The sequence below is a fragment of the Callorhinus ursinus genome, unplaced genomic scaffold (assembly GCF_003265705.2).
Source record: "Callorhinus ursinus isolate GAN/ISIS: 27379988/994484 unplaced genomic scaffold, GSC_fseal_2.0 scaffold57, whole genome shotgun sequence".
Lineage (NCBI taxonomy): Eukaryota > Metazoa > Chordata > Mammalia > Carnivora > Otariidae > Callorhinus > Callorhinus ursinus.
In genome coordinates this window covers 8818104-8845955 of record NW_027397119.1, presented here as the reverse complement: position 1 = coordinate 8845955, position 27852 = coordinate 8818104, and the positions used below count along the sequence as shown (strand labels likewise).

The 27852-nt window shown below is 44.6% G+C and overlaps 1 protein-coding gene and 1 pseudogene across 1 annotated transcript; one reads left to right on the top strand and one right to left on the bottom strand.

Moving 5' to 3' along the window:
- Positions 1 to 1309: 1309 nt before the first annotated feature.
- Positions 1310 to 27754, bottom strand: LOC112811187 (uncharacterized). The gene is made up of 6 exons (XM_073884455.1): positions 27609 to 27754; positions 12255 to 12511; positions 8960 to 9008; positions 8560 to 8666; positions 8049 to 8101; positions 1310 to 7773 (listed from the first exon to the last, which is right to left on the bottom strand). Exons 1-6 carry the CDS (start codon positions 27737 to 27739, stop codon positions 7615 to 7617), a joined length of 756 nt encoding a protein of 251 aa, XP_073740556.1. The 5' UTR covers positions 27740 to 27754; the 3' UTR covers positions 1310 to 7614.
- Positions 10956 to 12151, top strand: LOC112811140 (B-cell linker protein pseudogene; annotated as a pseudogene).
- Positions 27755 to 27852: the final 98 nt, after the last annotated feature.

Sequence of the window (27852 nt, the reverse complement as noted above, 5' to 3'; positions counted from 1 at the left end):
GATAACACGCTTTCCCCTACCTTCCCCAGACGGTTCATGAGACCGCATCCCTTCCCAAGCCCCTTCCCCTGTGCAATGCCTCCAACAGCTGCAGGGTACAGGGTCTCCCAGAGAACACAGCTGCTGTCTGCAGGAGAAGCTATTTTCTCTCTCCATCTTTAAGGGAAGAAAATGGTGTGTCAACAGGAGTAGGGATTTTCTGGCAAAGGGAAAACACCTTGCTCGCTATGCAATCATTCTAATATATTTTCCCTACTACTTCCCCTGCATACTTGCTTTTTAAAAATAATTTTTCCAAATTGTTTTCCACATTATAACAAAGAAGCTTTTAAAACCCACAGTTCTGGTTATGTCACCCTCTGTTAAAAACTCTCCCGTAGCTTCCCATTGCACTTAGGATGAAATCCAAGATCCTGAACAAGATCTTATAAGGCTCCCACTACCTGGCAGCTACCTACCCTCTTAAAGCTGTATCTCGGGTATTTAGCTTGCTTTTCTCTCTTCACCCTCTTCCAGGCTCCCTCCATCCTCAGGGTGTCTGCTCAAGGGGTTCCCTCTGTGCCTAAATGGTTTTCATGGTATTTTTTTAAAGATTTTATTTTTAAGTAATCTCTACACCCAATGTGGGGCTTGAATGCACAACCCTGAGATCAGAGTTGCATGTTTACTGACTGAGCCAGCCAGGTACCCCTTTACCGCCTTTTTAATGGCTACATAATATCCACCTTGCTGGTCTAACCCTAAATTTCAAACCATCCCTTGGGTCATCACTCAGTTGTTTCGTTTTTTTACTATTGCAGATAACACTGTCATGGATAACTTTGTATACACAGATTTTTTTCCCCCCTTAGTTCAGATTCTTTCCTTAGGAATAAGTTCTAGAAGTGAATATCTAAGTTCAAGGAAAGTGCACTTATGGTTCTTGCATCATATTGACCTTCTGCTTTCAGAAGATGTATTCCATTAGCAGTATTTGAGCATGTTCATTTATCTACAATCTGGAGAGCAATGAATTATCATTTTTCAGTAATGATAGAGTGTTACTGCCATGAGGGTTTTAATTTATTTTTTTCAAATCTGTTTATCATTAGTAATAAAGTGTTTTACTATTTATTGAGCAGCAGCAAATGTAGCAGTTGCTTCCTATACACTAATTCATTTAATCCTCACAACAAACTTACAAGGAGGATACTGTTTTAAAATAAAGAAACTGAAAATTGGGGAGGTTCTCAAATTCAGGGTTATTGTAAGTAAGTAGCAGAACCAGGATTCACATTCAGATCTTTTATTATTATTTCAAAAAGCCATTTGCCTTATGCCATATTTGTGTGCCTTCTGTATGCCCTAATGGACTTTGTGCATAGGTGAGTAGGTCAGCATGCCATGGGCAGGGTGCGGCACAGAGCCCTCCGTTCACATGACAGCACACAGGAAGCACCCAGCCCCGTGCCTTTCCAGAGTTAGTGGTCTACAGGCAGAAGATTCCTGCTCCCGGCCGCTCCCACCGCTCCTGTCCTCTCTTCCAGCTGAAACTTTTTATTGATTGGGGGCCTTGTTCTATAACCTGAAGCTTAACCTCAGGGACAGATGCCCTAAAATGCCCACCTCACAGAGTTGTTCAGGAATCAATGAGCCTGCATGAAGTACTCTGTGGACGACAAAACACTCTGCAAATGTTCGGCTGTATTATCTTTTTCTTCCCCCTGCTTTTTAAAAGATTTATTTATTTATTTATTTTAGAGACAAAGAGCACGTGGGAGCAGGGGAGGGGCAGAGGAGAGGAAGAGAATCTCACACAGACTTCCCGCTGCGTGCAGAGCCTGACCTGGGGCTCAATCCCAGTGTGTATCATCTTTTAAAAATAGCATACAAGGAAATGGAGAGTGGCAGCTACTGAGAGCTGGGATGATGCAAATTGTTCTAAAATTGATTGTGGTACTAGTTGTGCATCTCTGTGGATATGCTAAAAACCGCATGAGTGTTAATGAGTGAATTGTATGGTATGTGAATTCTACCTCAATAAAGCTGCTACTAAAAAAGAATTATAGAAAAAATTGACGGTTTTCCTACGATGGCCACTATGTTATTCCCCTCCAAATGGTTCTGCCATTCATTCATTCTGTGGGTATTTCTTGATGGTCTTTGATGCACCTGGCCCTGTGCCAAGCATTTGGGATACCGAGTGAAGAAGATAGACGTGGTCCTCATCCTCATGTGCGTGGGATCATAGACGTCAGATAAGAAATCACACAAAGGGGGAGCCTGGGTGGCTCAGTTGGTTAGACGTCCAACTCTTGATTTCAGCTCAGGTCATGATCTCAGAATCTCAGAATCTTGAGATCAAGCCCTGAGCCTCCTTAAGATTCTCTTTCATCCGCTCCCTCTGCCCCTCCTCTTTCTCTCTCTCTCTCAAAAAATAAAAATAAGTACATAAATTTAAAAAAAATCACACAAAGGTGTGACGAATGCTGTATTCTGGAAAGTTAAAAGGAGTCAGGGAATAGATAGCAGAGGGGCTCATCACGGTCTTTGGTCAGAGAAGCCCCAGCTTCTGTCTGCAGTTAGAGATGTTGATTTCAGTGGCATCCAGAAGCCTTTGGGAGTAAAGTAAGAGGACAAAGCTCCCAAGAGGGAGCCCAGAGGGGCTCCAATATCAGAGGACAGGGGGAGCCTGACCAGGAGACCCCAAAAGCATGGTAAAGACATAGCAGGAATGGGACAGGAGTGCACAGATACCAGGCCTCAAGGAACATCCATCTAACATGTTGGAGCCCCCAGCTGTCCCCCCACCTCCACTTTCCTTGGGCAATCAAGATTGCCCCAGTTGGTGTGTTTCCAGGGGATGTCGATGAATTTACTAGATCCAGTTTTCAACATTCCATGCCCAAAACCGTATTTTCAGAGTCTATTAGAAGAGTACACTGTTTTTGCAAAGTCTGAAATACCTCCTTTTCTAAAAACGAGAATCCTTTGAAAATGAAGGACATTCCTCTGTACTCATCAGTCTCGTTATGTTTGGAACTTTGTACATTGTTGTACATTTCATCCGTCTGGGCTAGCCTACCTTGCACACAAATTTTCTTCCACTGTTTTGTGTCTATGTTAGCTCCCCACTTAGATGATCAGCTCCTAAGGAAGTGAAAAATTGGGGATCATGCGATTTATCTATTTACTGAGTTCCTTTTTATGAGGAGCTGCTGCTAAATGATATTTGAGGCAGGTTCTCAAAACAAAAAAACATGTGTTAATGGATAATGGCCAGTCCCTTCTAATGATGACAACACAGTCCTGCTGATCTAGTTCGCTCAACTAATCAATGAGAAACAACTCCTTAAACATAATCAATTGTAATAACTGGTTGGTAATTCTTCACATTTTCTATCGCATCTTATAATTTACAGAATATTTTCATGTAACATCATCAGACAACACCTGTTAAAGTAGCCATTGTTATTTCCAACTTACAGATGAGAAAGCCTGGACTTAGGGAAATTAGTTTATTTGGCAAAGGTTGAGCCAGAAGCAGGAATTAAAGGGGTGTGTTGTCTGTAGAGGATTTTAAAACAATAAAACTAAAGGCAGTCTATTTTTTATTATCACCATGTGCCAGTAATTCTAAATAATGTCAGTGATAAAATACTCCTCCCTGCTGGGCACTGGGAAGCTGGCTTTTTCTATCCTCCAATAGAAACATTAAGAGAGCAAGTGAGCCTCATTTCCAGTCACAGAGATTTCTCTTAGGACTTTGCAAAGTATTTCATGTTTCAAATCCCTGTCCTTGTTAAAATAGATACATTTTCTTTGGGGGTTTTCAGAGCCTTGCAGGATTATGCTTTTCCAGGAGAAAGAACAGTTGCCACAATGTCTAGAAGCTACTCAACCTACTTAACAGAATTTCCTAAAAATCTTCTAGAAGATCAGCATCCGATTCACTCACTCAGCAAAATGCTCTGAGCAGCTCCTCGGAGAGTGATACAGGGCAGGAGCCATGCGTGCGGGTGGAGAGCAAAGAGAGGAAGACAGCTACCACCGCCAGGCTGCTGAGCTGTGGACAACTTCTTCTGAGGATAAGCTAGAGGAATTCGTCTTAAAGCCAGGACCTGGGTCCTTTTGGAGCACATAACTCACTTGCCCTCCAGGCTTTAGCTGGAGATATCCAGAATTCTCCCATCCAAACTGGGAAGGGCAGCTCTTTGCTCCAAAGTCACAAAGGTTGATATAGTATTGGAGTCCTAGCTATTTGCCCAGACCTGACGGGTCTCCCGGAACCTAGAATTCTCAATGCTAAAACTGGGACAGTCCCCAGCAAATCGGGATGGTTGGTCATCCTTCCTTCTAGTTGTTAAGATTTTTTAATTATCATTAAGTGTTCATTTAACTGGTGTTAGAATCACCATGGGTCCCAAGATTGGGGCAGAGAAAGCCTGGGCAATATCTTTATTTTAGATATCTATAGGAGCCAGCACCAAGGTGGGCTTGCACATGAGCTCCAGGAGGACCCTAGAGTAGGATTCCTTAGGAGCAGTGTTGCTGACGTTTTGTGAAAGACAATTCTAGTTTGTGGGGGGCGGGGAGTGTCCAGCGCATCGTAAGACGTTTAACAGCATCTATTGGTCTCTACCCAATGTCAGTAACACACACACATCCCCCACCTGATTGGGACATTCAAAAATGTGTCCAGATATTTTCAAATGTCTCCTAGAAGGGGGAGCGAACTTTCTCCCAGCTGAGAGCTACTACCATAGAGAGATGTCTCTTGCTGCTTCACTAAGAATTTGGAGCTGTTGTGCACAAATCAAGGCTGGTGGAGGGGTGTCCTGGCTTCAGGCTAGGCAGTCACCCCATTTGCCACCATGAAAGTCTAGAGGCTACTCTGCACCCTCCCTGGTCACCGGGGTCCCTCTGTGACAGAGCCACCTAGGCAGGTACCCCCTTATACCAGCTCTTCCCACAGGTGCTACAAGGAATACTTTCTGTCCTATGGGATGCTCGTCAGGGAGTGAAAGGGAGTTTAAAGAAGACCACATGGTCATTCACAGAATACATTACATATTGAAGGCTCTGAGAAGTCTTGCACTAAAGAATCCTGTTTAAATTTTACAACCCAGATTTATGTAGAGGTCAATCTACCCATTAAGATTTAATACCATTGGCTCAATATTCTAGCCGTTGGTTCTTTGGAAATTCTGGGGCCCTCCCCTAGATTTCTGAGAATTTCCAGAGGGTTTGTGTTCTCACTTCCAGCTCTGAGTTCAGCCTCCCTCCGACTTGTCCAACTCATTCATATAGCACCTTTTACCACTTCCTTCTTATTTCTGCTCTATGCTGACCAAGATGTGTATTTCAGTCCCCTTTCCCCTTCCCCAAAATACCTGCACCAGGCATTGGTGTGTTCAGCAGGCTTTCCTGAGGTTTGTAGTGGCAGCAGTTTTTTATGTGACTTTAGCCCCTGTTCCCCTCAAAACTTGCTGCATTAACCCCCTAACTCATGATTCTCCCAGCCTCCTCCACACCCCCTCCAAATCATTCTCACTTTACTGTACAAAACATCTTCACTTTCCCTTCCTTACTTGGTCTTAGACCTTCTTTTGCTTTTTCAAAGCCTTGTTAATGGGTGACTGCATACTGTACCATCCAAACTATGACACTTTTGAGTGAAAGGGGATCTCATAATAATGTCGCTGGGACAGCACTATACACCAGGAAAGTCCCTAGCATACCAGGGCACATGATAAGCATACATCTCTGCCAAAACAAAGGGCTGTCTACTCCTGGACTTGCCCTTGATTGACACAGAAAAGATGGCAGAGGGTTGGAAATATTAGTGCTTCCTCTCTACCACCTCCCCCTCTCCTCTTTCCCCATGAATGGAATGGAGCCATAGAGTACAGTGTTCTTATTGACGTGAACCTGGCTACCCTCCCTACAGGACAAGCAATGGCTTCCACCAGCTTTGGTTTTAAGCGAAAATTTCTTTTTCTCCATTGCTCTTTGCTTATTCATCATTTCCCAAACTTATTTGGTCCTAGATTTCATTTAACCTCTCCATCCCTAATCGATTAATGTCTCCCATAACTAGAAGGACACACTTTGGGGAACTTTGAGCTCAGAGGCAGGGAGGACCGCCTAGAACTCATTTTCTAAAGCTAAGGCAAGGAAGACTGCCTTAGAACTTATTTTCTAAAGCCATTTGGACACAAATTTTGAGTAGATTAATTCCAATAATGGCCATTTAAGTCACCTTGGGTGATGAAAGGATTAAGGTGGCATAAAGATCAGGCCTGAGGTTCAGGCATCCCCTGTGAGCGAGGAGAATGCTGGAGATCAACGGAGAAGAGCCACGGGAGTGCAGAGAGTGGCACGTACAGCCAGAGGCCTAATCCCTCCCAAACCAGGCTGCTCTGAATGAACATTTGGTGGAATATGCTTTGGGAAATGCTGCTTTGGATTCCTGATTCCCAAACTCAGGTGACTTGTTGCACAAACCTCATCTCCTCATACCGTTTCCCTTCCACGCCAAACACACTCACCTCCTTGTTATTCTTTGACCATGTAATGTATACTTCCACCCCAGGGCCTTTGCATTTGCTATTCCTTCTTCCCAGAATGTCCTTCCCCATTTACCATCACTTCCTTTAGGTCAAGTAATGGTGAGGCCTCCCCTGATCATACAATGCAAAATAGCACCCCGCTCCCACCTGCTGTTCCCTACGTTCCACAACTTGCTTTATTTTTCTCCATAGCATATGCTCCCATCTGTGTTGCTCATTTGTTCATTGACTGTGTCCCCCTCCTAGAAGGTAAGCTCTGTGAGGACAAGGTTTTGTCTGTTGGGGTCACAGCTAGATTCCCAGAATCTAGAAAATGGTGATGTTTAATACATGTTTTCAAATGAAGAAAAGGAGGAGAAACCCAATTGTAATTCTAGACATCTTCCAAAGTTCCCACAGAGCTGTCCCTGGTCAGTGGTGACATGTAGCCCACTTCCGCCAGGCATTCCTCCCACACTCCTTTCCCGGGGGGCCCTCCATGCCTGCAGGCACTCACCAGGCCTTGCTCCCTCAGTAAGAAGCATTTCACATGTCTCTGCTGCCCCTGCCACCTCCTCTCCCCACACCTGCTATACTGCGCAGCTGTTCTGGCAGGCAGACATACAGGGTAGGCAACCATTCATGTCTCCATAGACATGAGCAGGGTGTTAATTCTTGACAAGGCAGAACAAGAGAGACACAATCCAGAAGCTGAGCCCTGAGCAGTATGAACCCTCCTCGTCAACCCTAGCTTCAGGAGGGGCAAGAGCCAGAGAAGTCTTCTTAGTTGTCTCAGGAACCTGCTTCTGGGGCTGGGGTGGCTTGGACCAGCATGTCTTTGTCTCTCGTATGCCACTCCTTCCCATTAGAACTGCACTTTGTTTCCAATAAATTAGAAGAAATACCCAGCCATTTACAGTCATTAGAATATGTTTTATGCATTTTTCTAAATAGACACACACACACACACACACACACACACACACACACACACACACCCCACCCATCTAAAGCACAAGCCAACTCAGGATCCAGCTGGGGCATAGGTCTGACGCTCCACCTGAAGCATCTCGCTGGCTTCCCATCAGTGGAATACAATGGAGGCATATTCCACTCGGTCTGGTGAAGTCTTCCTGGGGCGGTCGAAAGGGGGCACGTTGGCATAGACAGCGAAGTCATCCCCTTTCCAGGGAGCCAGGTTGATCACATTGGAATATATGGCATCAGCATGGCAGGAAAGCTCCTTCAGAGATAGGACCCCAGTTAGAGATAGATATCTAGGCACTAGAGACTTCCGTAGACAATACCAGCTACTGGGTCCCCTGGGGGACTGCAGGTGGAATATTGGGTTTTTGCCAAGCAAACCTTGGATTTCCCTCTATCTTCAAAAACATTTACTTTAGGGCTGTTTTCTCCCTCATCCCCACTACCTCCTATATGGGGTCTACATAGGAGACAGCATGGAATCATGGCAGAGGTGACCAGAAGCTCCTCTAGGTACAATGACTATTTCCTTACCGAAGTTTTATGGAGAAAGCTGGTCTGGTGCCTCAGTTGTTTCTTAAATAGTCCTAGAAAAATTAATAAATTCAGAGTCAGCTTGAGTGGGCATAGTAACTATCTTGACTCGGTTGGTTGCTGGGCTTAGGTTTGAACTTTGATATGCAAAATTCACTGTATTGAACCCACAAGGGCTCCTGAGAGGAAGCTAAATGCCCAAAATGAGATGCGAGAGTGAGCACTATTGGTACACTTTATAATTTGGGTTACTACTTAGATGAGGTTATGTGGCATCAATATTTCTCTTAGTTGATGCCATAAACCATAAGTATATATGCAGATTGCTTGTATATGGCGTTCAGCATAAAGAATTTGTACCATAAATAAATCTGTTGCTCTATGCAGAGTTTCTGGTAGCTCTAGAGAACAGACACCAGAGCTCACCATTCCTCCCACTCCCCAAGGCTTGCCCCCTAAGAGAGACATCCCCATCTCCACCCTTGTTCCAGGGCCAGCTTGTTCAACTCACTCTCATGTCTCCATTTCTTCAGCATCATGGACAAGAGACCCACCAGGAGCAAGATGAGAGCCACAACACCAACAGAGCCAGAAATGGCGGCAGCTGCAGTGCCTAAGCTGGGGGAAGCAGACAAGAGAAACGAGGATGTCCCAGCTGCTTGGCCGGCATTGGTGACCCTCCAAAGAATTGCCCTGGGGCCTTCCTACTCTTGTAGGAGCTCTTCCATCGCTAGGCTTCCATGTCTTGGGTACCCAACCATTTCCTGCCTCCATTTCGAGCCTCTCTCCTCTGCCCCAACCTCCAGAGCCATGGTCCAACTCACACCAATCCCCACACCCAGGCCAAGCAGACCCTTCCTCCACAATTCCCAATACTACTCGTCCATGGGTCCAGCCCTTCCTTCATCTACCTGTTGAGTTCATCAAGTTTAGCCTCTGGCTCCAAGGTAGTGAAGTTTTCTGCAGAAAGGAAAAGGAAAGGAAATCTGAGAGTAATTTTCACACACATGCTATTGCCTGAATGTTTGTGTCCTGCCAAAATTCATATATGAACTCCTAACCCCCAATGTGATGGTACTAGGAAATGGGGCCCTTGGGAGGGAAGTAGGTCATGAGGGTAGAGCCCTTGTGAATAGGATTAGTGCCCTGATAAAAGAGGCCCCCATAGAGCCCCCTGTCCCCTTCCACCATGTGAGGACACAGGGAGAAATGGTTATTCCTGAACCAGGAAGTAGGCTCTCACCAGACACCGAATGTACTACTGCCTTATCTTGGATCTACCAGCATCTAGAACTATAAGAAACTAATTTCTGTTGTTTATAAGCCACCCAGTCTATGGTCATTTGTCAGAGCAGTCCAAAAGGACTCACAGCACACATGCAAATGAGCTCTACAGGATATCAATGCAATATTAGTTACCATTTATTGGGGACTTGATATCTGCCAGGCACATTCATTATCTTACTTAATCTTCATAAATAGACAATGAGATATGAATAATTGCTAATAAAGAAACCAGTTCAGACAGAGATCAGACTTGCTCAAGGTCCTAGAACTAGTAAATGGCAAAGTTCGGACTTGAACCCACATCTCTCTGACTTCAAATAGTGTGTGTACGCATGTTACACTCTGCTGTCTTTGTGTGGCCATTTCACTCTCAAGTTCTCCCCCTTACAGAGGGTTAAGGGATACCAGATGTGACAGGATGTTCAGAAAAAAGATAACCAGAATGATGCAGATGAGGGGTACCCAGAGAGGGACATGTGGTGGGGTTGGAAGGGGTCAGGACCCTGGAAAGTTGGGCTGATACTGGGTGGAGGTAGCAGGTGTGAGAGCTTGCCCAGACTGAGGGGGGGGGGGGTGCGGTGCTATTCTCCACAATGTGAAAACATTTCTCCTGCGTCAAGGGATGGAGACACCAAGCCCATCCCCTCTCTGTCCCTGGATTCTCAGAGTCAGAAGGAATCTTAAAACATACCTAGTCAAACCCTCCCACTGGGCCCGTGAGAAGCTTCAGGATAAGCCACTTGCCCCACACAAGTGCTGGAGCCATGGAGTTTTGGACTCCAAACCCAAAGCTCCCTTTGTCTGCACTCAAGTCCCTCCCACTTCCTCCCCCCCATAAAGAGGAGCTGCACAATTTGGCCCCTATGGCAGGTAGCACCTCTCCAGACACGCCTCGGGAGCTGGCTTGTCAGGCACCCAAATGCAGAGATTGTTGCTCAGGTTGGGTAAAGGGAACATATTGCATCCCTAGGGCGACCTGATACCCACCAATGATAAATAGTATCTAGGAGGGGACCCACCAAGAATCACAGCCTCTTGGGGCACTAAAAGCCAAATAGAATTGCATCAGGCACCTTCATGGTCCGCTTCCCCTCTGTCTTTCTCTCTGCCCCCCTTCTGAGTAAGATAGTTGACCTCACCAAGTTTCTCTTTGACAAGCTCCTGCCCACCTTCCGAGTGAGGAGTAGGGAGGGGATTTGGAAACCAGATCTTCCCAGTGCCCGTGGCATCAACACCGAAGATGAGGAGCCAAGTCATAGGGCTTGATGTGCAGGGGGATGTGCACATAAGCCTGGAGCAGTGAGAGGAGAGCCTGGGGCACAAGAGGGGGTGGCTGGCTGGGATAGGGCACACTTGTTTATGACAAGGAGGACAGACAGCATGAGGAGGTCCCTCCAGGGTTAGGAAGGCAAGGACATACCTGGGAAGGCAGAGGAGGGTCAGTGGGAATGAGGAGAATGAGCGTGAAGGATAGTCATGAAAGAGCCTGAACTCCAGGGTCCAGTGACTTGGGTCTCAGGGCACTTTCTAACTGCGTGATCTTAGGACAGTCACTTAACTTCTCTGAGCCTCATTTTCTTCATCTGTGAAATGGACATATTAAAAATACCTACTTCGGCAAAAGCCAGGCTGACCTCCACTCTGCCGACCCTGACTTCTCTTCAGAAACCTCAAGTCCCACCCAAACCCAAAGAACTGGAGGATGAGGTTGATTACGTGGTCCCTGTGGACGATGAAGATGAGAACTACATTCACCCCACAGAAGACAGTTCATTCCCAGCTGAAAAAGCTCCCATGGTGAATAGATCCACCAAGCCAAATAACTCCTCAAAGCCAGCCCCTCCTCCAGGGACAGCTTCAGGTCGTAACAGTGGGGCCTGGGACGCTAAGTCACCTTCTCCTGCTGCACCATCCCCGCTGCCCAGGGCCGGGAAAAAACCAGCTACACCCCTGAAGACAACTCCAGTTGCCTCTTCACAGAATGCCGCAAGTGTTTGTGAAGAAAAACCTGTACCTGCTGAGCGCCACCGAACAGCTAGCCACAGACAAGAAAATATGCAGTCATCAGTGTTTCCTCCTGCCCAGAAACAAATCCATCACAAACCCATACCTCTGCCAAGATTTCCAGAAGGGGGAGGCTCAACTGTGGATGGCCTATTTTCATCTAACCCCCATTTGTCAGAACAGGAAGCGGACCTTCACTGCAAGCCATGGTACGCTGGTGCCTGCGATCGGAAGTCTGCTGAAGAGGCTTTATACAGATCAAACAAGGATGGATCATTTCTTATTCGGAAAAGCTCTGGCCATGATTCCAAACAGCCATATACACTAGTTGTATTCTTTAATAAGCGAGTATATAATATCCCTGTGCGATTTATTGAGGCAACAAAGCAGTATGCCTTGGGCAGAAAGAAAAATGGTGAAGAGTACTTTGGAAGTGTTGCTGAAATTATCAAGAATCATCAACATAGCCCTCTGGTTCTTATCGACAGTCAGAATAATACAAAAGATTCGACAAGACTGAAATATGCAGTTAAAGTTTCATAGATTTTTTTGAAAAAGGTCAACATCATTGCTTCAGACATTTTCCTTATTTCTACTTTTGAGAAAAAGTCCCCAAACTTCGTATTTTGGATTCTGAATCATCCAGTAATAGGATAGAAGATGGAGGCAGCTACTGAGGTGGTCATCCATTGCTTTATAAGAAGCTCACACGGACTTGTTCTATTGCCTGACCTGATGAACTGTGAATATTTGGTGAGGTTGAGTTATCATGCTACTAATATTCTCCAAATAAACATCTTTATTTAAAAGAAAAAAAAATACCTACTTCACAGAGCTGAGAACTAAGTGGTCAGACTATGATTTAATAGTAAGTAATAGCCACTTGACCTTGGGCTGGTTTTCAGCTGGTCTTACCGGAGCAGAGCAGTGGTGTGGGGTCGTCCAGGAAGGCATTGCTGCTGGCTCTGGCGTTCTGGAACCTACAGTTGGTCCAATTCATTTCTCCAGGAAGTCCACCCAGACAGTTCCTGTGCCAGGTCCTGAGGGTCGTAGGGCAGGTGGTTTCCTTTAGCTGGAAGCAGAGTTTCTCAGAGGTATTTAGCAGAAGCTGGCAGACACGGAACCCCAGGGAACCGGCCCCTCTCTTCACCTTTCTTATTCCACCACGGAACCTGTGGGGTGGGCCAGGTGTTAGCATCCCACCAGTGGAGGGGAGGTCCTCAAAGAGCATTGCGAGAGCATTTCTCTCCAAAGAAAAGCATCTTCAGATAGTCCTCCCGCAAGCACGTGGCTGGAGTGGACTCCCCAGCCTCTCTCTGTCATGTCACCCTCTGATCTACCTGTATATGAATTTACCTCTATCATTTATTTGGTTTTTGACTACTGTCAGTCTCTCATCGCAAGAACACAAGCTCTGCAAGAACACTTACCTGTTTTCATCAGCGGTGCCTCCAACAGTGCCTACGCAGCCAATAGCTCCCATATGTATCTGGTGAACGAACAAAGGAAAGCCAAAAACTGCTTTCTAGCACCCCGACCAGGGCCACGCAGCCTCTATCCATCGGAGTCGTGGCGAGCCTCAACCACAGACTTTTGCATCCCTTCGTTGATGGCAGACCTTTATCCTTTGAAAGGGAAGTTGATTTGAAACAGCCCAAAGTCCCTCTGAACCAACCAAGCCATATGACAAAGCGGTGATGGAGTGTGACAAAGTAGGTGGTAAAGTGGGTAATGTCGATTTTAGAAATAGGGGAGCTGTGCCTACCACACACTGAAAGCGGTGTCCTGGAGGCACCTGCAGGAGGATGTCCTTCCTGGGTGTGGGGTAGAGTCAGGGAGACGCACCCCACCAGGCGCCATTGAAACCACTCACCCTCTGTTCAGGGTGTGAGGCGAGGATAAAGGTATGTTTAAGACCAAATAAAAGAGGATCTGTCCCCTCTGTACCCCCCACCACATCCCCCTAAAAAGATCTGCAGAAGCAGGTAGGAAATCCCCAAATGAACCAAGATGCCAGGCGACGCGGATGAGTCCCTTAGCCTGCTGGACTCAGTATCCCTATTTGTGAAATGGGGCAAGGGCGACAAGAATAAGGCACCACTACAAAGATAGCCAGTTCTTGTCACAATGTCCCCTTCTAGTGTCCCCAAGGCACATGGCCCCTTGCTCTTTGTACATTCCTTCTGATAGTCATACTACTCAAGGACGACTAAGGACTTTTCTTTGGAGAATAGCCTTTCTAAGTGTTAGGAATTATTTCATTTTTAATTTTGGAGGGAGGAGGGAACATCATAATCTTTTTGGTTTGGAGCTTCTAAAAGTTTTTGTCTTATTTATTTATTTAGATTAAAAGTTTTTGTTTTAGTAGGGAGCATTCATATCATTCAGAATTTATTTTTTATTTTTATTTATTTTTATTTTTTTTTAAAGATTTTATTTACTTATTTGAGAGAGAGAATGAGATAGAGAGAGAGAGAGCATGAGATGGGGGAGGGTCCAAGGGAGAAGCAGACACCCTGCTGAGCAGGGAGCCCGATGCGGGACTCGATCCCGGGACTCCAGGATCATGACCTGAGCCGAAGGCAGTCGCTTAACCAACTGAGCCACCCAGGCGCCCTCATTCAGAATTTAAAAGATACAAAAGGATGGTCTTTGAAAAGTTGCTTTCCCACCCTTCACCCAAGTTAGCTTGTTCCCCCTGCCCTGGAGGCAACCAGCATTTCCAGGTGAGAGTGCACCTTGTATGTCCATAAGCAAACACACAGACACACACAGACGTACTGACACACACAGACGTACAGACACACACATGCAAAATAGTTTTTTGCCGTCCAGGTGATAGCATGCTATATACATTGTTCTGCCTCTGCTGTTTCACTTAATATATCTTGGAGTTAACTTATTATCAACATGTACAGAACATTCTCTTTCTTTCAGCTGCTGAGTGTTCTATTCCATGGATGCCCACTATTTATTTAACTGGTCTCCTAGTAGTAGACATCGAAATAGTTTCTAATTTTTGCTTTTCAAACAATGGCACAATTATTAAACATGCTCAAACATCATTTTGCACACATATAAATATACGTGTAGAATTGGGGAATGGCTATTAAAGTAGATTTGCAATCCGAATTTTAAGGAGTCAGTGTTACTTTTAAAAAAATCCAAAATGTAGTGTTACCCGATTGACTATCCATATTATTAACCAGATTTCACTCTAGATGGCCTTTGGCTCTTCCTCCAAATCAAAATGCTCCTCAAAGAACAGAGATCTGAGACCACTGAGAATATTCAACAGAACTACCAATGCCTCTCGAGGCTGTCCCCCAAAAGAATCCAAATGCTATCAACATCTGTAGCATCCCCCGAATAAGTGGAGTATTTCCGGGGACTATTGCCGTGGTGGGGGGATACTCCTCAATGTCACGGATATTTCCAAGTATTTTGAACAAGATTTACCGAGTCATAACCATAGTTTGCTTAAAACCCAGACTATAAGGATGAAAAGAAGATGGCCTTGCCGTCAAGAAACCAATGGTATAAAGTGGCGGGCAGTTCTCAAAGTGTGGTCCAGGGACTCCCTGGGGGTTCCAGAGATCTCAGAGGGTCGGTGAGGTCAAAACTACATCCATAACAGTACTAAGACGCTAGTTGCCTTTTTTATTGTCTTTTTTTTTTTAAGATTTTATTTATTTGAGAGAGAGAGAGAGAGAGAGAGAGCATGAGAGGGAAGAGGGTCAGAGGGAGAAGCAGACTCCCTGCTGAGCAGGGAGCCCGATGCGGGACTCGATCCCGGGACTCCAGGATCATGACCTGAGCCGAAGGCAGTCGCTTAACCAACTGAGCCACCCAGGCGCCCTTTATTGTCTTATTTATGAGACACTGAGTCACTCTCAGTCTTTCTCAAGTGTACATAGTACTTTGTACTCAAGTGTACTTTGGAGCTTTCCAAAGGCTACCTGCCGTGTGATAGGGCAACAGACTGAATGCAGAAACAGATCTGAGAATCTAGCTCCCGTTTATCAAGCCAGATATTAATAATGAAATTGGCAAAAATGTAAATCAATGCCTCACTTCTCACTACATTTTTCATGTTTTGGAAAATATGGTTATTTTCCATAAAACTTATTTATGTTAGTACAAAATGGTTTTAGTATTATTTTTTAATTAAATTAAATAGTTAAAAAATTTCTTGGTGGGGCGCTTGGGTGGCTCAATCTATTGAGCGTCCATCTGCCTTCGGCTCAGGTCATGATCCCAGGGTCCTGGGATCGAGCTCCGAGTCGGGCTCCCTGCTCAGTGGGGAGCCTGCTTCTCCCTCTCCCTCTGCCTGCTGCTCCCCCCGCTTGTGCTCTCTCTCTCTCTCTCTCTGTGTCAAATAAATAAATAAAATCTTTAAAAAAAAGTTCTTGGTTTTCATCTCTAAAATGGTAAATATAAATAGATATAACCTGCATAAACAATAGCTCTTTGGGTTCCTTAATAACGTTTAAGAGTGTAAAGGGACCCTGAGACCAAAAAGTTTGAGAACTTCTGGTCTAGGGACTCATGGTGTTCCTTCCCCAGAGAGTGGGAGAGGGGTATTTCTGCAAGGGGTGCAAACCACAAGCCACAGGAGAAACAGACATGGCCATTCCCAAATGGCAGTATACGTCAAGGACAGAATCTTTTGGAAGAGAAAATTCTGCAGGGCCTCCTGGCTAGCAATGCGGCCGTTGTGTAGACTGCCCTGCCAGAGCGGGGAGAGCCCAGGGGGGTTCTGAAGGTGGGGGAAACATGGCTCTGAAGTCGGGGAAGCCTGGAGAGGAAGAAGAAGCACATGCCAGGCTAAGCTGCTGACCGCCTCCCACTGAAATTCCCAGGGTCACCTGCCCTGCCCCGAACCCTTCCTCGCTGGCTGCTCCTGCCTGACATTCCAAGGCAGTGTTTCATTCCCTTAGTCAACAGGCAAATTCACTCCAAAACAACTCCGAGTGTCATTCGAGCTGACACAAATGTATAAATAAATTTATGGTTATTTAGATAGATTAGAGGTTGCACTTTTATTAATAAAACAATGGCAGGAGTGGGGTGGTTGAGTGGGAGGGAATGGGCGTGGAGTAATATAGGAGACCAAAAAATATTCCATAAATAAACCATGAGAGCCATGGGCAGACTCAAGGTAGCAGAGTGCCACCAACAGAAGGACTTAATCAAGCTAATTCCGGGCAGAGTTAGGGAGGAATTGGACATGGCCCCGGCTCGAAGAGTGCGATCCCAGCTCCCCCTCCCACCCCAAGGAAGACAGCCAGTGACCCCAACAGCTGCTGGAACCAAAGGCAGGTGTGGGGACGGTGTTAAAAACGATGTACAAACAAATAGCTCTTGGATCAGAGAGGAAGGACAGTTTGTTTCCAGCTTGGGTGACAAGGCAAGGCTGGTGTGGGGCTGGGGGAGGTGGCGCTTGTGCTGGTGCTGGACAATGGGAAGATAACTGGGCAGTGCTGGGACCACGGACAGGCCAGGGTGCTGCGAGCAAAGTCCGGCCACTGGAACGTGCTGTCACGCTTCCCTCAGTGAATATCTGAAATCATTGAAAACAAAAGGTCCGCCGGACCCCTGAGGAGGAAGGGAAGCTGTCGCCTAGGATAGTGGAAGGAAGGAAGGACAGAACCTGGGAGGATGGGGTACAGGGAAGACCGTTCACAATCTTGACTTCAAGAGCCCTGTGCGGACCAAGGTCATGTCTGATTTGATTTATCTACCCAGAGGGGAGGCCAGTGCCTGGAATGGAGCAGGCCCAAGTAAGTGCTTGAGGAAGGGATGGAAGGTTGGACACATTCCTTTTCTCCAGGCTGGCCACCGATGGACGTGTTGCTGTCATCAAGCGGGGTCAGCAGAACGGACGAGGGCCAGAAGGAAGGAAGATATTTAAGCAAGCTTCCTCCTGGCTTCCTCTGAAGTAAATATTCTCACCATTTCTGGGACTTTAACTGTTTTTTTCTGGTTGTTTTTGCAAAACTTCATTTCTCAGAATAGAAACCCTCTGTGCTCTTGAGGTTTGTGACAAGGCCATTATTGGTTGGAGGTTGCTTTAAAGACCATCTTTAGGCTTTCAGTTTGCACAGTGGCTTATTCAAAAGCCTCAAACAATTGCCTTAACATTCACTTCCTAAGAAAATCAGGATGTCAGCCTCTTGGTTGATATTACTTACTCTCATTTGTAGATGGGGTGACTAAGGATTCCTAGGGAGTGGTGAGTGAATTGCCCAAGGTCACAGCAAACAGCGTGACCTTCATCCAAACACAGGTCTGACTATCATGTAGCCTCTCCTGCGTTTCTTACACAGGTTGTTTTTATGCATGTAGGAGCGTTCTATTACCTGTAATGGCCACATAAACATCTAGAGTAGTGAAGGGCGGTTGTTCAGGTTGTGTATTACTCAAGGGCATGGCATCTAAGTGAACTACCCACATCATAAACATCATCATCATTTTGAATTTTTTCACATTTTTATTTAACTGCTGACTCCCACGGTAGGTGGTTTATATATTTTTTTAAGATTTATTTATTTACTTGAGATAGAGAGAGCACAGGGGAAGAGGCAGAGGGAGAGGGAGAGAGAACGCCAACCAGACTCCGCATTGAGCACAGAGCCCGATGCCGCAATCGATCTCATGACCCTGAGATCACGACCTGAGCAGAAACCAAGAATCCGCCGCTCAACCGACTGCGCCGCCCAGGCGTCCCAGGTGGTTTATATTCTTATTAATTTTCTGGCAGATAACAACAACAAAAAATGTTTTATCTAACCAAATCCATTTATTATGATAAGTTTCTGACACACAGAAATAAAAAGACTTTTTCTAACAGTGTTGACATTTACTTGCTTCACAAGGTGAAGCAGAATGAGTTGATAAAGAACTCACTGATTTAAGACATCTACATTAAATAATGCTTCCGAACAAGGAGCTGCTTTTCCAACTGCTGTTTTGATTTTTATCTAAATTAAAAAAAAAATCCTCTATTAGTATTGGTGTGTCGGGTAAATTTGAAATTTTGCACTAAAATTCATATGGCTGTCTGAATGGTGGCTCAGAGTTCCGAATGATAATCTATCAGATTTGCATTATGCCATAACTCACGTTTGTAGCAATTAATGCTCATTTACCATTATGTCTCCATAAAATAATTACTTTAATTATTATTTTTAATATTTCATTTCTTTTTAACATTAGTATCTTGATTTTTAATATTAATTATTATTTTAATTTTAATTATCATACATTAGAGGTGTCTATGTAATGGACTGTGAATTAAACCACAGCTATTGTTTATGCGTAGTTAAAGGAAATTTCTTCAAGACAAAAATTAACTGCAGTTAAATTTCACAGCCTGCTACATACTATTTTTTAAAGTTACAAATACCAAAATAAAATACTAGGTTCATATGCTGCTTCTCCTAAGATATTGGAGTGAAAAAAAAAGGTATTGAATGATAACAACAGAAAATGAAAAACTACCTATAGAAGAAATGAAATTATTTGAATTGTTGAATAAATATGGGAAGAAAGGGGTGAAAGTCCAAAAAAATAACAATAAAAGAGCACAATGCCATTGGTTACGTGAATCTGTCACAGAAATGTGAACAGGCTGTGAATTTACCTTTTAGTGCCATTGTCAACCATAACTGATGGATTGCAAGAAAAATTAGGAAAAAATACAAGGAACCCAAACACATAACACAGAGTTTGGAAAATGAATCTAAAGAAATCGTAGTCTCTTGACATTGATGCCAACTTCTCCAAAATAGAAAATTCTAGAAAAAAGAAAGAGGAGACTTATCTTAACCATGAATCCTAAGACTACCCATGTCTTGTGATCCTTGCACGCTGCCTTATTACCCAGTCTCCGGCACTGAACCCACATCAAGATATGTCTGGACAAAGACATGCAAATGGCCAGTTGCATACATCTATAAAAGAAGTTCTAGTTCAGTCATAAGCAAAGCAGTTAAATTAAAACAATTTAAAACTATTTTTTTTTAAAGAAGGAAAATGCTCAGTCCTAGCAAATGCTCTAGGAATGGACACTCTGGCAGGAAGTCAATTGTTAGAATCTCTTTGAAGGGAAATTCAGTGGTGTGTATCAAAAGGCCCTGCAGATGACCCTACTTCTTTGGCCCAGCAACTTCACTTAGAGGAATTTATCCTGAGGAAAGAGCCAAGGATGTGGATTGTTAAAAAGAAAACCACAGACCCAAAATAGTGTCCCTTAGGCCAAGTCACCAAAATGGGACTTAAAGCCTACTCTAACTGCAGTTTCAACCTCCCCCAGAAATCTAGTCTTAACAGGTCAGAGTTTTCTGGTCGGGACCAGTAAGGCAATCTGTCACATAGGCTCTCTCCATCCCCAAAGGAAGATCAACTAATCTACTTATTAATACCCTTTTGTCCCCAAATGAAAGTGACCGCTCCTAAAATCATTTTTTTTTCTATTTATGACTTCCTTGTCCTGCCTTTAAAAACCTTTCCTTATAGGGCGCCTGGGTGGCTCAGTTGGTTAAGCAACTGCCTTCGGCTCGGGTCATGATCCTGGAGTCCTGGGATCGAGTCCCACATCGGGCTCCCTGCTCAGCGGGGAGTCTGCTTCTCCCTCTGACCCTCTTCCCTCTCGTGCTCTCTCTCTCTCATTCTCTCTCTCTCTCTCGAATAAATAAAATCTTAAAAAAAAAAAAACCTTTCCTTATCTGTAGCCCTTTGGAGCTCCCCTTTACTTGCTAGATGGGCTGTTGCCCAGTTTATGAATCATTGAATAAGGCGAATTAGATCTTCAAATTTACTCAGTCCACTTGTGTGTGTATGTGTGTGAGGGGGTGAAGGGAGAGAGAGCAAGAGGGAGGGACAGAGGGAGAAGGAGACAATCTCATGCAGGCTCCACACCTCTTCCCTACGCAGGACACGATCCCACGACCCTGAGATCATGATCTGAGCCGAAATCAGGAATCGGACGCTTAACCAACTGAGCCACCCAGGTGCCTCTTGAATTTTGTTTTCTAACAGCATGCTAGCATTTGGGGGTGAGACTATGACTGCTAAGTGATTTGCAATAAGAGCAGTTGTGAAACATCTTTAATACGGAGAAATGGCGGATTGTAGGACATCCATTTGTAGGAAATGTAGGAAATAACATTTAACCATTAAAGTGATCTATGAAAACACATTTATTGACGGAGGAAGATGCTCACACCCTATTGTCAAGTCAATAAAAGACAAATAACACAACAGAATGTCAAATATGCTCCATTAAAATAAATACGCCAGACGCACGTGTGTCCGTATATGCGTGCACTGTGTATCCTTTTTCCCCCACTTGGCCATATATTATTGCCATCATTCCACGTCCACATCAGGAAAAGGTAAATACCCAAATGTTGGTAATAATTATCTCGGGGTGGTGAGACTCCTGGTGAGTTTCATATTCTTCTTTGTTACTTCTCCGGGTTTTCCAATCCTTCTGCAGTGAGCATTTACCGTGTTCAAAGACAGTGAGAAAGAGGAGAGGCGAAAAAAGAGGATGAGGGAGGGTAGGGTGGGGAGAGAGCTGGCCTCCCCCCTCAGGCTGGAGAAGAAGGGGCAGCGGTCCTCAAAGAAAGGAAGGAGTCAGGATAAGGAGAGCCAGCCAGCATGAGGGGCCTGCGTCGGGAACCCTAAGGGGCCAGTTCTGACGCAACAGAAGCGTTGGAAAGTGAAGATCGTTTTTAACAAGAAGTGTTCAGAGGCGAATGCAATTGCCAAAAGCAGCCTGGGCATAATTGAAGCTGCCTGTGAACCCACCGCCTGGAGGGGGAAAAAAATAAAAATTCTCATGACGGTCAAGGTTCTATCTACAACCCCTAGGTTTCCCCTTCTGTTTACAGAGCATCTCCCCTTCCTGCCTCTGACGAAGCCCAGAATGTACCTGCCGCTCTGACCTCTTTCTAGTACCGCCTATTTTTCATGTAGGTCAGTGAAGCAGCTTTGCAATGAACCTGGGTTGTTGGTTGTTTTTGTTTGTTTGTTTGTTTTGCCGTGAATCGATTTTGATATGTGATGAGCAAGGGTTGGACTATCTCCACGTTCCTGAGATCCTGTTTTAAAACACATTTCAGTAAATGTCACCTTAATCTGGTGTACCCAGTGCCTGAGCCTCTTTGGAGTCACTTTGTATTGAGCTCATTTTGAAATTCAAAGCCGCCTGCAGAGTAGATGTGAAATATTTGTCGTAAAGTAAGAAGATCACTGTGAAAGAGAGAGTAGGAGAGCACGGCTGGCAGCTCGGGGAGAATCTGCTGCCTGGAGTGAGGATTGCCCCTTCTCTGTCTCCTTCCAGGTCCTCCCGCCCCCACCCTCCAGTCTGACCCACCCCTCCCTCACCCGCCAGACGAGCCAGCCAGTTTTCCTCAGTCTTTTTCTATTTGTGCCACTAGTAGGAAGGACTTGCTGGATTGCCCAGAGGCAGGAGGAGCATCCGAACTTGTCCCTCTGAAGCCTTCCAACCATGCCCAGAAAGCACCAACCATCACCCTCACCAGAACTGTGCTCCTTCCAGCCACCCTTCTCCCTTCCCTCTCTCATCTCCATCCCCACCCAGGGTACCCCAGGCAGCACTGCCAAGCCGGTTCTGTCAGGATCTCAAGACTTGCATCTAAACAGAGATGTCACTTTGTCCCGCTGAATGAACATGAGCGCACCTCACTCCCTTCTGTGGTTTAGAGGATGCAGGGCGCTTCCAGAAGCCTTAGGAACCAGCAAGAGCCCTGACAATGGCAAATCAGCAAAGGGCTGGCTCCTCACCGCAACCTGTTCATTCAGCATCTATTGAGTGCCTACTGAGTGCTCCCTAACTTGGAAGGCTCTTGACCCAGTTAAAAGCACACATAAATTTCCCTCGGCAGTTTCTGAAAGTGCCACACTGTGGCCTGGGATAATGACATGTCTTAATAGCCATGTTAATAGTAAGCCTTGTCATTTTTCCTTAGGGTTTTTTTTTTTTTCTTTGAGAGGTAGTCTGAAGGTTATAGTCTTTTAGGGGTACAGAGATAACGAGCTTTAGCAAAGCAGAACAGCATCATTGCCTTTTTCTTCCCATCAGAGCTGCTGCCTGCAAGGTTAGCTTGACCTACAGTTTCTTTTCTTACGGATTTTCACAAAAAAAAAAATTTAATTTGAAGGTAACATGTATCTTGATGATCTCTGTTGTTGACATGTTAAAAGATCTTTTTTTAAAAATATTTTATTTATTTATTTATTTGAAAGAGAGAGAGAGCACAAGTGGGGAGGAGGGGCAGAGGGAGAGGGAGAGGGAGAAGCAGACTCCCCGCTAAGCAGGGAGCACAATAAGGGGCTCGATCCCAGGACCCTCGGATCATGACCTGAGCCAAAGGCAAACACTTAACTGACTGAGCCACCCAGGTACACCAACATGTTGAAAGATCTTCAAAAGAGCTTGTTTTCCAGAAGTAACTTAGCAGGACTTTTGTTCATATGAAATATGTCCTTCCTTTTATTTGCAGCTACACAGTTTTGAGCAAGTATCTTTGATTAGTTAGTAGTCACAGAATGTGTTGAACGACAGGAACTTGCTGCTAATAAGCACACTCATGAAAGAAACAGGTTTTCAAAACCCCAAATAGCCAAAGCAATCTTGAGAAAGAAGAATGAAGCTGAAGGTATCACAATGCCAAACTTCAAGATACACTACCAAGCTGTAGTAATCAAAACAGTATGGGACTGGCACAAAAGTAGACAATGGAACAGAATGCGGAGTCCAGGAATAAACCAATGCTCACATGGTCAGTTACTCTATGACAAAGGAGGCAAGAATATACAATGGGGAAATTCTCTTCCTTAACAAGTGGTGTTGGAAAACTGGACAGCAACATGCAAAAGAATGAAACTGGACCACTTTCTTACACCACACACAAAAATAAACTCAAAATGGATTAAAGACCTAAATGGAGACCTGAAACCACAAGACTCCTAGAAGAAAACATAGGCAATAATTTCTTTGACATCAGTTATAGGAACATTTTTCTAGATATGTCTCTTTGGACAAGGAAAACAAAAGCAAAAATAAACTATTGGGACTATACCCAAAATTAAAAGCTTTTGCACAGCAAAGACAACCCACTGAAGAGGAAGATATTTGCAAATGATATATCTGATAAGGGACTAACATCTAAAGTATATAAAGAACTTATACAACTCAACAGCAAGGAAAGAAAGAAAGAAAGAAAGAAAGAAGAAAGAAAGAAAGAAAGAAAGAAAGAAAGAAAGAAGAAATAAAGAAAGAAAGGAAGGAAGAAAGAAAGAAAGAAAAAGAAAGAATCTGATTAAAAATGGGCAGAGGACTTGAATAGACATTTTTCCAAAGGAAATATATGGATGGCCAACAGACACGTGAAAAGAGGCGTAACATCACTCATCATCGGGGAAATGCAAATCAAAACCACAATGAGATACCACCTCACACTTGTCGGAATGGCTAGAATCAAAACTACAAGAAACAGCAAGTGTTGGCAAGGATGTGGCAAAAAAGGAACCCTCGTGCACTGTTGGTGGGAAAGCAAACTGGGGCAGCCACTGCAGAAAACAGAATGGAGGTTCCTCAAAAAGTTAAAACTAGAAATATCATATCATTGAGTAATTCCACTACTGGGTATTTGTCCAAAGGAAATGAAAACAGTATATGAAAAAGATAAATGCACCCCTTTATTTATTGCAGGATTCACAGTAGCAAAGATATGGAAGCAAGCCAAGTGTCCACCACGGATGAAGGGCTAAAGAAGAGGGGTTATATAAATACAATGGAATACTACTCAGCCATAAAAAATGAGATCTTGCCATTTGCAAAAACATGGATGGACCCAGAGGGTATAAAGTTAAGTAAAATAAGTCAGACAGAGAAAAACAAATACCATATGATTTCACTCATATGTGGAATTTAAGAAACAAAGCAAAGGAACAAAAAAAAAAGAGATAAACAAAAAAAAATAGATTCTTAAACACAGGGAACAAAATGGTGGTTGTCAAAGGGAAAGTGGGTGGGGGGATGGGTGAAATAGGTGAAGGGGATTAAGAGGTACAAACTTGCAGTTACAAACTAAGTCACAGAGATGAAAAGTACAACATAGGAACTATAGTCAATAAGATTGTTGTAATATTGTTTGCTGACAGATGGTGACTCCATTTAGCATGGAGTAATGCACAGAATTGGTGAATCATTATGTTGTACACCTGAAACTAATATAACTGTATATCAATTACACTTCCATAAAAAATATTCTATATCAGATGATAATATTCCTCAAACATGAGAATAAAATAAATGTATTTTCAGTTAAATAAAAGCTGACAGAACTCATCGCCTGAAATGTAAGGGAAATGATATAAGATAGAATTCAGTAAAAACGGGCCGACCAAGAATGTTACAGAGTGTGTAGGTAACTAGAAACACAACTTCAAAATAATGCCAAATGCTCAATATCATACAGACCATTATCTCATAAAATTCAATTAATGAAGAAATTAATAACAACAAAAAAGAAACAAGATTTCAAAACCTTACTAACTGTTCCGCCTGTCCCTTTCCCCACCACGCCTTTGAGCCCAGAACCAAGTTTCGAAGGGATTTAGATTAAGGGTATATTCCCTGACCCATTTCTTTTAACATCAGGCCTCAAAAACTGACAGCGAATTAATGTATGGCTCTGCCCAGTTAGAGAGATAAAAATCACCCTTCACCTGAAATCCATTTGGAAGAACTAACTACTGCAGGACACTTAGATTTACCCTCCAGAGCCTGGCGACAAGAAATGGCAAACCATCTGGAAAATGAATCTTCATAGGCCTTGTCCGCAGCAGTCCGTGCTCATTGGATAAAGAGGTTTGCGCTGGGCCTGAGCTGGGGAATGGGGAGCTTTGGGAGCTTAACGGCCTATAGTGGACAGATCAGAGGTACAGCCAGGAGAACCCCGGGACTTGGCTTGCTCTTTACATTCAGCTTCAGCAAGGGGACAGGCTGCCAGAGTCCTAAAAAGAGCACTCCTCCAGGGCGTCCCAGCTTTGATGTCACTCTTCTAAAACGGTTTTTCAGGGAGGATTAATAAGCAGGCTTGTGAAGAGCCTTGGTATTCCCCTCCCATCTGCTAAACAGATAATGAGGATTTCTAGTCATTAGAGCAATTATACCAGATCGAAATTTCCTAGGCATGCAGCAGTATGTACAAAATGGCTCTGGAAAACACTAACTGCATAGTGGTCGTCAAAAGCCCCCTGATCCTTGAAAATGAACTTGAGGTTTCCTGCCCACCTACGCAACATGGACTCCCTTATCTGGAATTTGGTTTCCAGTAATCAACAGAAATCTTGGCATAAGGAAAGAACAGGTTCTCAGAGTGTTAAAAAAAAAAAAATCTTAATTTAGAACAAAATTCCTCAACTCTAGGTATAACCCATTAGCGATTAAGCAACAAGAGCAGCCTCATTCAGTTTCTCCAGCCAGCAGGTTCGGAATCACAAGTGGTAAAGGTCCTCTTTGTTTTCAGAGGTGGAAGCTATGCATCCTAGGCCACTTAGTTACACTGGGGCCATGCCAGGACTAGAACGTTCCCAGGTGTTCCGAGAACAAGCCCTGGGCTTGTTCCTTGCACAGTCTAGAAATCGGTGATAAAAAATAAATCATCCAGGGTCTCCCTAATGACTTCCTTTCATGTGCAGGCATAACAGGACCTACAAGTAAGTGGGAGATCCCCTGTGGACTCTATTTCAAATATAAGAAAATGAAGCCACGTGCTAGGAGTGGGGGGGAAACCTGCCTTCTGGGCCAGGCACATCAGGTTTTGGGTCCTGACACTGTGCTTCTTTCTAGGCAGGCGATCTTGAGCCAGTTATCAGAGCTCTCTGAGCCTCAGTTTCTTTATCTGAAAAAATAAATAATGCCTACCTCGCAGAGCTGTCATGAAAATAAAGTTAAAGGAGAAAACATTTATGAAACTGGTGCTTAATAAAAGTTAGTCCCCCTCCTACTTGCTGCCACCCGAATTCCTTTATCCGAGAACAAAGGGTATGATTATAGATTACATGGTATGAGCAATGCATTTGCTAAGATGTAATCAGTGATTCAACGTGTATTAAATACACAGGAGCTCTTACTCTGGCCAATTAAAGATTCTGAGGCCTTTATATGCCCAGGACAAAGGGCATCTCTAGTCTGATCAGAGAGCTGAGGAAAGAGAGAAGGGGTAGGACCAAAGTCAGGGCAATAGAGACCGGACATGTCCAAGAGAAATGTAACACAAGTCACACATGAATTCAAAGTGTTGTAGTAGCCACATTTTAAAAAGCAAAAAGAAATAGTGGACGTTAATCTTAATAATATATTTTATTTAACCCAATATATCCAATAAATGGTTATTTCAACCTGTACTGATATAAAAAAATTTTTTTTAAGATTTTTTATTTATTTGACACAGAGAGACACAGCGAGAGAGGGAACACAAGCAGGGGGAGTGGGAGAGGGAGAAGCAGGCTTCCCGCGGAGCAGGGAGCCCGATGTGGGGCTCGATCTGAGGGCCCTGGGATCATGACCTGAGCCAAAGGCAGATGCTTAACTGACTGAGCCACCCAGGTGCCCCTGATATAAAAATTATTGGGATATTTTTTGTTCTCTTTTCCTATCAAGTCCTCGAGATCAGTATGCATTTCACACCTGCAACACCTCTCAGCTCGGACTAGCCACATTGCAGGTAGTCACTGTATTGGACCAGGCAGGTGTTGACAAATCCCCGTGGGCCCACCATTGTGCTGGGATTTGGAGGACCAAAATGTCTAGACCAGGGCATGACTGCTACACTCAAGGTGCTCACTGTCTACTTTGGGATCTAGGACGGGTGGACACATACGTCTGTCTGTCCCAACAATACACATTTGCCTGTAGGCTCCCAAACGGCTCACCATAAAGCTCCAAGCCAGCAGCTCCAACCTTCTGCTATGAGCCTTTCGACGCACCCCAACCAAAAGGACAAAATTCCTCTCCCTTATCTGCGTACACAGTTGTCAACTTATGCATCCAATGAGGGGATTAAGGGTGTATCACGGCACCCTAGGGACCGCTGTAAGGAAAGGTGGGCACCTTGCTCTCATCCCTTTAAGCCACCGAGTGTCGACTCTACAGCAGGCTTGCCTGGATTCCAGACAAGCTGGAAAGAAACTGAAAGCGAACTCTTAAGGCTCCCCGGAGCCACTTACCGGACACCTGGAGGTGCAGCATCGGCAGCGGGAAGAGCCTTCCGTCTTGCAGAGGCAGCTGCCTTCACCGTGGCTGCTCTCCGCCCTACCCCATCCTCCTGCCCTGGCCCCTCCCTGGAAAGCCTCTTCATTTCCTCCACTGCCTGTCTGGGCCCGGAGGGAGACTCACACCCCCGGAATCAGAAGCCAACGGCTGATGCAGCTTGCAGAGCAATCTTCATGCTGTGCAGGTGTGGGCCCCAGC

Coding starts and splice junctions, on each gene's coding strand:
- LOC112811187 (XM_073884455.1), bottom strand. CDS start 27,739: ATGAAGAGGCTTTCCAGGGAGGGGCCAGGGCAGGAGGATGGGGTAGGG. Junction 9,009..12,254: donor CACACCACTGCTCTGCTCCG/GTAAGACCAGCT, acceptor TCCTTTCTGCAG/AAAACTTCACTACCTTGGAG. Junction 8,667..8,959: donor AAACTTGATGAACTCAACAG/GTAGATGAAGGA, acceptor TGCTTCCCCCAG/CTTAGGCACTGCAGCTGCCG.